This window comes from Rutilus rutilus, assembly GCF_951802725.1.
Source record: "Rutilus rutilus genome assembly, chromosome: 23".
Lineage (NCBI taxonomy): Eukaryota > Metazoa > Chordata > Actinopteri > Cypriniformes > Leuciscidae > Rutilus > Rutilus rutilus.
The window spans coordinates 2,950,001-2,960,650 of NC_140233.1; the positions used below are offsets into that span (position 1 = coordinate 2,950,001).

Sequence of the window (10,650 nt, forward strand, 5' to 3'; positions counted from 1 at the left end):
ATCGCAGTCCAGGGCTTCGGGCCACGCGTGTCCCTGACAGGCTAACACCGGCGCGCAGCTCTCCCTCACGGCCACACACACACTCCGACACGGCTGGATGAACCTGCACACACATCACACACATCACTACACCATTCATTCACACACTCAGATCGTTTCAGATGATGAAACTGAAGGATTAATAATGACTAAATCAATCACAATGTTGCTTGAAATCATTTTTTTTGTGAAATTTTTTTACTACATGTTTTTTTGATAAATAAAATAAAGCTTTTTTTTACATTTTAAGTTCCTGATTAATTTATACGTTCAGATAATTTCAGATGATAAAACTGATGATAAACAATGAAAACATCTATCAGTATGTTGGCTGAAATCTGCTGCAATTTCATAAAAAAAACGCCTTGTAAATTCGACTATATTCTTAAATATAAAATTTGACATTTTTAAATGTAAAACTCGTGCAAGCATGAGACATTTTCAGTACATGATTCATTTGTTCAGATCATTTCAGATGATAAAACTGTAACGATTAATAATGAAAAAAATCAATCAATATGTTGGCTAAAATCTGCTGCAATTTCATAAAAAAAAATCACCATGTAAATTTTACTACATATTGTTCAATTAAAAAATTGTGCAAGCATGATTTTTTTGTGTGAAATTTTTAGTACGAGATTAATGTATACGCTCAGATCAAAATAAACAATGGAAAAAAATCTATCAATCCGTTGGCTAAAATCTGCTTAAATTTAATTTAAAAACCACCTTGTGAATTTGCCAACATGTTTTTGAATTAAAAGAATGTGCAAGCATGAAGGTTTAGTGAACATTCCGTTCGGCGAACAGTGTTGGAATGTTACATTTGAATGTTCTCTGAACATTCCGAAAACAGTTACATTTAAAAACACGTCCAACTGAAACATCTCAGAAAGGAAGCATTCCGTGAACATTTTGAGGACGTTATTAAAGCGTACCTGTCGAGGCAGACGGGCGCCACGAGCGAGCACACGAAGGCCCGGGCCTGTGGATGGCAGCCGGTGTGCAGCAGCGTCCTCCAGTCCTCCGAGCGAGGAACCGCTTCGTCCAGGCTGGTGTGACCCAGCAGGTTGGGTAACCGCATCTCCGAGTACGGGACGTCCTGGCAGACGTTCATCTGGAGCGGGACGGGGACGCAGCGAGTGGTCTGGCCCAGGTCGAAGGCCCCGGCGTGGGCCCCGAGAGACAGGAGGAGCAGCAGACACGAGAGATGCATGATGGGTGAGTGATGCAGAAGCGGGAGAAGCCTGTCTTTATATAGAGGCGTTATCAAGCACATCTGAGGCCAGACAGGAGATAATGGGCCCCAGACGGGGGGGTGCGAGGGGGGACATTACATACACAATCAAAGAGACACACTTAACCTCCGTTTGCTGAGGGAGAGGCACAGATACAGCGTGCAGACTTTACTTCAGCTGACGTTTCTGGTGCATGATTCATTCACGCTCATTCAAAACCCAAACTATCAATCAGTGTGTTCGTTGAAATCTGCAGTTTTCTACTTCTCTCTGAGTTTCACTACATATTATTCACTAAATTATTTGTGCAAACATTTTTAGTGTCTAGTGTTCTGATTTTTAATCAAACGTAACGCTAAATAATGAAACAATCAAGCTGAGATCTGCTGCAATTTATGCAATTTAGTCAAAATCACTCTCTAAGTTTCACTACATATTTTTTGATCAATTATTTGAGCAAACATGTTTTTGAGATTTTTAGCACATCATTCGTTTATTTGTTCAGATCATTTCAGATGATAAAACTCTAATAATTAATAAAAATATCAATATATATGATATCTGCTGCCATATCTTATAATTTAGTCAAAATCACTCTCTAAATTTCACAACATATTTTTTAATAAAATATTTGTGCAGACACATTTTTTGCATGTGAAACTTTCAGTACGTTTTAGTGTCCACGTTTAGATCATTTTTTTAATAAAACGTAAAGATGAATTATGAAAGAATCAAGTTTAGTCAAAACCACTTTGTAAATTTCACTACATATTTTTTTAATAAAATGCTCGTGCAAACAATTTATGACATTTTCAGTACATGATTCAGATCATTTCAGATGATAGAACTGAATGAAAAGTACTAATAATAACATGTTTATGCAAGCATACATTTTTAGTACACAATTCATTTATACATTGATTAAAAAAACAAAATGATAAATCATGAAAATTTTAATTAATGTCGGCTAAAATCTGCTGTAATTTCATGTAATTCAGTCAAAAACACTAAATTTCACTACATGTTTTTTAATAAAATATGTTTGTGTGTGAAACTAAAAATCTAAACGCTCAAGATCATTTCAGATGATAAAACTTAACGATAAATAACAACATCAAGATATTGCTTGAAATCTGCTGCTTCTGTTATCGACATCTATCATAAAAAATGGCGTTTTCTTTTTATTGTTGTTTTCTTTTATTATTTTTATTATTTATTCTTTTATTCTTGACTAGTAGACTGATAACGTTCATGTCGTTCCACCCGACATCGGATGCATCATATATTTACAGCACAAATACTGTAAAATCAAGTGGTTTTATCATCTGAGTGTATAAATGAATCGTGTACTAAAAATGTCAAAACAAAATTAGTTTGCAGAAATATTTTAGAGAGTTGTTTTGGCTAAATTGCAGGAAATTGCAGCAGATTTTAACCAACGTATTGATTCTTTCATTGTTTATCATCAGTTTTTTCATCTGAAATGATGCATGCACATTTTTTCTGTCTGCTTCCACAGCGAGCGCGTGAGTGTGTGTGTACGTTCAGACGAGAGTTTGTGAGAGCGTCTGGTCAGCTTGGAGACCTGTGCAGACAGGCGTCTCCAGCTCTCTGACAGCTCCTCGGCCAGCGACAGGCTCGCAGTCTGCAGTCTTCCAGCTTTGATCTGACCCGAGCGACTGCATTCGTATTCAAATCCTCCAGCTCCAGCTGCAGATGTAACAGGGCATTGTCCCTCTAATGTCTCAGACGAGTGTACTTCACTGGATTATCTCACATTAGTGCTCGGGACATTAGCATTTACAGCCCTTGACTTCTGCAGGGTCCCTCTGGCCAAAGCAGCGTCTACAGGCTTTAGATTTTAATGCATCGTTGCTTTTACATGCTGTGATACAAGCTAACTTATAACCAAACCAAAGTTCACAGTTATCTGGTTATCTTCTCAAAATGTTCACGGAATGCTTCTCTTCTGAGTTGGACGTGTTTTTAAATGTAACTGTTTACGGAATGTTCAGAGAACATTCAAATGTAACATTCCAACACTGTTCGCCGAACGGAATGTTCACTAAACCTTCAAATACCAAGAAAAAAACTGTTACTTTTGAATATTCTCTGACACCAGAAAACTTTTGACAAATTTTTATTTGACCTTTTTAGGGAACATTCAGGAAAAAACCTTTTCATAACATATTTGTGTTGGCTGGGAAGCTCCTGAATTCTGTTATTGTTTTTATCATTACGGAGTCGTTGCGTTTTCATGTGCAGCTCATTTTTATCTTAAAGGCTCTAGTGTTCTAACTGTTCAAGTTCACGCTGTAATTCCAACTTCTGACCAATGCATTTAAGAGCGTTTGAGATGCAGATAAAGAGCCAATTCAATATTTTAAAGGTGCGCATTACTAGAAAATTTTTCATCATTTTTTCATAAATGGGACATTGAAATGTTAAACTTCATCTCAGGCAACATTTAGCTGATTATGCAAGCAGCTAATAATAACTAAGAAACTATATGGAATATTTGAAATGAAATCCACTGTTTCTCTAATAACATCTGCTAAACGGTGACCAGTTACACTACACGTTTACCAGTGCAAACTATTCTTAGTTCATTGTTGATGATAAAACTTAACGATAAATAATGAAAATATCAATCAAGATGCTGGTTGAAATCTGCAATTTAGTCAAAAGCACATAAAACCCAATTACAAGATCTAAATGACATGCTTTGCACATTTATATAGTTTTAAACCGAGTAATGCATGCTGTTTCTCAACTTCGGACTGGATGCAGACTGAACAGGCAGACGACAGCAACTAACTACATTTATATCAGCATCAGTTCTGTGTGAGACTTCAGGTTTCTGCACAGAGGTGGAAAGTTGTTTCCAGAGACTGACATTGAAGTGCCACAATCTGAGCAGAGTCAGTCTGGGCGACATGAGAATCCGTTTATGACGAGAGAGCGCATTGAGATGATTTTGAAACAGACAGACTGGTGTCTTGTGTCTGTTCCCGTCGGCCCCAGTCTTCTGAGGCTCTTTACTGCCCTGCACAGACGGCCGCTACTGAGGGCCCTAACTGGCCAATTACACACACACACCCATTTAGCAGAACAATGGAGCGCATGCGTCAGGTTAAGCACTGATGACCCCCCCGGGTGTGTGTTATTCTTTCTAACGGCCCTAGCCTGTTCACGGGTCCTCAGCTCAACACAGCGTCTACTTCATGGAAACCAGGAGCTCGAGCTGTGCTGAGAGGAAGACTGCATTGTTGCCACATTTCGTGTAAAAAATGTCTTTTAATTTAAGCAGGAAGGTCCCGTTGAGATGCGATATCTCCTCTACCAGGGAGTCCTGGTCAAGATAGACAAAAATGACAAAAAAATAACACAACATAATAAACAAACGCAAAATACCCATACCTAAAACACAATACAGATCCTTTTACACTGTTCTATAAAAACAGACTTCAAAGCGAGAGATGGTGCAATTGTTGTCAGGCTGATAAAAAAGTGCGTCAGGAATTATTGTGCATTGCATTGTAGGATCCAGTATTTGGGTTTTATACTATTATCGTATTTATTAGTACAGTAGTCAAGATTCGAAGTGGATCAAAACAGTTCATCACAGTTGTCCTAAGACCAGAACACGGGTATTGTTCAAAATTCATGTGTGACTTTAATGAAAGGTTTTGATCCACTTCAAATGCTGACTACTGTATTTTGAATCAGCTTTTGTTTTTATGTTTTCGTTTTAATTTTAGCTGAAGTTTTAGTCATTTTGTCATGTGCTTTTGTCTTTTTTATTCTGTTGTAAGTGTTTTTTTTTGTTGTTTTTTTATAATTTTTAATGCAAATTTTATAAGTGTAACTTTTTTTATTATTTATATACTATTATAGTTTTCATTAATGTTTTGAATAAGCTTTTATTTTTATATTTTATTTATATATTTTTATTTTGTGCTTTTGTCATTTTTTTAAATGAGTTTTTTTGTTATATTTCTATTTACCTTTCATTTATTTTTATTTCAGTTTTAGAACTTTTAGTACTTATTTAGTAACTTGTTTCAGTTATTTATTTTTGTTGTTTCATGTTTTATAAGCTTTGTTTTTTATTATTTGTATTCTAAGATAGTATTTATTAATATTTTGAATTATTTTATTTTAGTTTTAGTTTTAGTAATTTTGTTACGTGCTTTTTCTAATTTTACATATGTAAATGTTTTTGTACATATGTAAAATTAGATATCCAGCACAAATATCTCGACATTCTTAAATCAAGATACATTTACTGGAGAATAACAATGACTGAAGATATTAAGACTTGCTTTCTGACAAAATCATCTAAATTAAGTGATTTTGTGCTTAAAGCAAGAACAAATATCGGCCAACAATGTCACATATGATATATATAAAACTAACTACACTAAGTAAAAAAGAAACAATTTTAGTGCAGTTAGACAAAAAACATTTATGTTCATAACCAGTGTTGTGGGTAACGCATTACAAGTAACTCGAGTTATGTAATCAGATTACTTTTTTCAGGTAACTAGTAAAGTAATGCATTACTTTTACATTTATTTCAAAATATCTGTTACTTTTTCCAAAAAAGTAACTCAAGTTACTTAGTTTTCCCATGTATTGCCTGACGCCTCTCCTGTAAGTGCAAAGATAAACGTGTGAACATGATGGTTACTGTAGTTCTAGATTAATGTGAGAATCAATTTACTTGCTCAAAAACAGATTCAGTATTCCTCAAAATTAATAAAAGTAGTTAAATGCATATTCAGAATATTACACAAACCTGCAATATGTTAAATAACACAAAAATAGTGTACTTAATGTATTTAATCTCACTTTATTAACCAATGTCTTTGCTGCGGACCGATAAACCGATTCAACCATATTAATAATCAAAAAAGAATGAATTCAGTAGTTTTTATTGCTGAAGTAAGAGTTGATCCAGAATGGCTTTAAAATGACAGGCATGAATTTGCATTTCCTTCAGCCTGAGGCTTCATCTCACTTTCGGTGTGAAAGTGCCTTAACATTTTCCAAAAAATATAACTTTTTTGTTTTTATAAAACAAAAAATCAAGCCCAGCCGAGGTGAGAAAAAGTAGCGAAAAGTAACTTAGATTACTTTCCATAAAAAGTAACTAAGTAACACAATTAGTTACTTTTTTAGGGAGTAACGCAATATTGTAACGCATTACTTTTAAAAGTAACTTTCCCCAACACTGTTCCCAATGCAAACCCAATATCAACCAGCTAATAAATAGTAATAAAACTGATCAGACTAAGTGCTAGTCCGTTTAGTGACCCTGAGAAGGAGGACGTAGCTGTGTCTGTATAGGGAAAGTAGATATAGATTGTTGTTGTGAGTTGAGAGGCCTCACCGCATCACAGTAAGTGCTATTAGAGAAACGGATGGTTCTGGATCTTATGCTTCCTAACCTTCTGCCTGATGGTAGAGGGATGAAAAGGGAATTAGCAGGGTGTGATGAATCCTTGAGTATTTTCAGACCAGTTTTAAGTAGACGGGTGTTATAAATGTCACAGATCTTAGGGAGGTCCAACCCATTATTCTTGACGCAGTGCTATCTACCCTATTCAGTGCAGACTTGTCCTCCGCCGAGCAGCTACCCCACCATACAGTGATGGAGAAAGTGAGAATGCTCTCTATCACAGCCCTGTAGAAGTGGAGCATGCCAGCCTTGGACACTTTAAATTTCCTGAGTTGTCTCAAAAAGAAAAGTCACTGATGAGCTTTTTTAACGATCTGGCTGACATTAAGGTTTCATTGAGACTGGAGGATATGATGGTCCCAAGGAACAGGCAGTATAGAGATGCATAGAGGGCCGTATAGAGATGCATAGAGGGCCAGTGTAGAGTTATTGACAGCAGAGGGCAGTATAGAGATGCATAGAGGGCCAGTGTAGAGTTATTGACAGCAGAGGGCAGTATAGAGATGTATAGAGGGCCAGTGTAGAGTTATTGACAGCAGAGGGCAGTATAGAGATGTATAGAGGGCCAGTGTAGAGTTATTGACAGCAGAGGGCAGTATAGAGATGTATAGAGGACCAGTGTAGAGTTATTGACAGCAGAGGGCAGTATAGAGATGCATAGAGGGCCAGTGTAGAGTTATTGACAGCAGAGGGCCAGTGTAGAGTTATTGACAGCAGAGGGCAGTATAGAGATGTATTGAGGGCCAGTGTAGAGTTATTGACAGCAGAGGGCAGTATAGAGATGTATAGAGGGCCAGTGTAGAGTTATTGACAGCAGAGGGCAGTATAGAGATGTATAGAGGGCCAGTGTAGAGTTATTGACAGCAGAGGGCAGTATAGAGATGCATAGAGGGCCAGTGTAGAGTTATTGACAGCAGAGGGCAGTATAGAGATGTATTGAGGGCCAGTGTAGAGTTATTGACAGCAGAGGGCAGTATAGAGATGTATAGAGGGCCAGTGTAGAGTTATTGACAGCAGAGGGCAGTATAGAGATGTATTGAGGGCCAGTGTAGAGTTATTGACAGCAGAGGGCAGTATAGAGATGTATAGAGGGCCAGTGTAGAGTTATTGACAGCAGAGGGCAGTATAGAGATGTATAGAGGGCCAGTGTAGAGTTATTGACAGCAGAGGGCAGTATAGAGATGTATTGAGGGCCAGTGTAGAGTTATTGACAGCAGAGGGCAGTATAGAGATGCATAGAGGGCCAGTGTAGTGTTATTGACAGCAGAGGGCCAGTGTAGAGTTATTGACAGCAGAGGGCAGTATAGAGATGCATAGAGGGCCAGTGTAGAGTTATTGACAGCAGAGGGCAGTATAGAGATGCATAGAGGGCCAGTGTAGAGTTATTAGCCGCGTTTCCACTGTCGGGCCAGGGCCGGGCCGTGCTAGTGCGTGCCAGGGCCAGTCGCGTTTCCACTGTCACTTCCGGGGCTTGATCGGGGCTTACTCGGGGCCAACGGCCAGGATTTCTGGCCCGTCGAATACCTTGGGCCAAAGCGGGCCAGCTCGGGCTAGAGGAGTGGTTACCAACAGAGGAGGAGTTTAGCGTTGGGAGACGGCAGCGCCGGATGATTCTGTCAGCATTTAAGACTTAAAAATAAAATAATTTAAATCGCGTTCATGTTTGAATGCCTTCTGTTTGTGATGCAAAAGACTATGCGCGCTAGCCGTTACCATAGTAAACATAGTAAACGCTTGAAGATACACATAGTAAAAAAAAAACCATAGCGAATGCTTGAAGAAATCAGACCAATCTTAAAGGCTATCACAGTCATGTTTTTATTTGATCTGTCATAGCCTACGTCTCGTCTCTTTAAACCGGACTATCAAAAAATAAAGTAACTTTTTTTTTTCGGGAGCTTCCTCTGTTTCTCTGACTGAAAATATCTGTATGGGAGTCGAGAGAGTGCTAAAGCTCCTCAGGTCGTATGGCATATATTTGTAGAAATTATAATTTTTTCTAAATGTGATGGATTATGTCCTGTAACTAAGTTACCAGATAAAGAAACAGACGCGACTGAAAAAGTAAGTGTGCATGTCCTCTTTCTTTTGTGAAATAGACCTAACGGTAATTTATTTCTGAGTGACTAATGTGCAATTTTTACATAAATTAATTCATTATGATCAATGTATCACTTTTTATTGTAAACCTGTGGTAAAACATCGATGCTTGGGTTTTAAATATTCAAGTAGCTGCTAAACAAACAAACAAAAAAAAGCTAGCAAAAGGCCGCTTTTATCGTGTTTGTTTTCAACGCTGTTTCCAGTGATATCTGATTAGTTTTCTGATAAAACTTCCATTTGTTGGTGAAATGATGGGTTAGTGTGACGTTGTCCCAGAGAGGCGTGTTACGGGCGTGTTTTAGTGAAGCGCTGTGGAGCTTCTGGCCCGACAGTGGAAACGCATGCCCGGTGCTATTGGCCCGAGGCTATTAGCCCGGCACGGCCCGTTTAAAGCCCTGGCCCGGCCCTGGCCCGACAGTGGAAACGCGGCTATTGACAGCAGAGGGCAGTACAGAGATGCATAGAGGGCCAGTGTAGAGTTATTGACAGCAGAGGGCAGTATAGAGATGCATAGAGGGCCAGTGTAGAGTTATTGACAGCAGAGGGCAGTATAGAGATGCATAGAGGGCCAGTGTAGAGTTATTGACAGCAGAGGGCAGTATAGAGATGCATAGAGGGCCAGTGTAGAGTTATTGACAGCAGAGGGCAGTATAGAGATGCATAGAGGGCCAGTGTAGAGTTATTGACAGCAGAAGGCAGTATAGAGATGCATAGAGGGCCAGTGTAGAGTTATTGACAGCAGAGGGCAGTATAGAGATGCATAGAGGGCCAGTGTAGAGTTATTGACAGCAGAGGGCAGTATAGAGATGCAAAGAGGGCCAGTGTAGAGTTATTGACAGCAGAGGGCAGTATAGCGATGCATAGAGGGCCAGTGTAGAGTTATTGACAGCAGAGGGCAGTATAGAGATGTATAGAGGACCAGTGTAGAGTTATTGACAGCAGAGGGCAGTATAGAGATGCATAGAGGGCCAGTGTAGAGTTATTGACAGCAGAGGGCAGTATAGAGATGCATAGAGGGCCAGTGTAGAGTTATTGACAGCAGAGGGCAGTATAGCGATGCATAGAGGGCCAGTGTAGAGTTATTGACAGCAGAGGGCAGTATAGAGATGTATAGAGGACCAGTGTAGAGTTATTAACGGTAGAGGGCAGTGTAGAATTATTTTAGTGTTCACAGATTCAATATTGAAATAACTTTATTGGCATGTTTAAATGAGTTACACTGTCAAACATTCATAAATGTATAATTTATCACATGCACTGAAATCATATATTACTATATATATATATATATATATATATATATATATATGTTCTGTGCAGTGACAACAGAAATCCATGAGTTTCAGATTTTACTGATCTAGATGCTGTAGAATTATATTATTTTCAAATAAAGCTAATTGATATGCCATGGTATTAACATGTTTTGGGCACATAGTAGGCTACTATGGTAGTAAGTAATCATTTGATAGAAAAGTAACCTAAACTCTTTTTTACATTTTTGAAATAATATAACACATTTTATCTTTATACATGAATAGAAGGGAGAATTAGTTCACTTTTTAGGACCATTTCCAGCAAAAGGGTAGCTAGGTTACACACGCGAGCGCGCACACGCCTCATTTTAATAAAGATTTTATGAAGCGGGTTTCCTCCCAATGTAGACTATTTTCAGCTTTTAGTATTTTACACATAGATACTATAGAATTATATTATTTTCAAATAAAGCTAGTTGATATACAAGGGTATAAACATGTTTTGGGCACATATGATAGTACTATGGTAGTAATCCCTTTTTCTTTTTCTTTT

The 10,650-nt window shown here is 38.1% G+C and overlaps 1 protein-coding gene across 1 annotated transcript in view; it reads right to left on the reverse strand.

Moving 5' to 3' along the window:
• Nucleotides 1-1,255, reverse strand: part of szl (sizzled) — a gene marked incomplete at both ends in the record, with an annotated part of 2,948 nt that extends 1,693 nt beyond the window's left edge. Inside the window, 2 exons of the mRNA XM_084397774.1 lie at nucleotides 1-103; nucleotides 978-1,255. The exon at nucleotides 1-103 is cut by the window's left edge and continues 67 nt beyond it. Coding sequence (XP_084253900.1) covers nucleotides 1-103; nucleotides 978-1,255 — 381 coding nt within the window. The remainder of the gene's footprint in view (nucleotides 104-977) is intronic.
• Nucleotides 1,256-10,650: the final 9,395 nt, after the last annotated feature.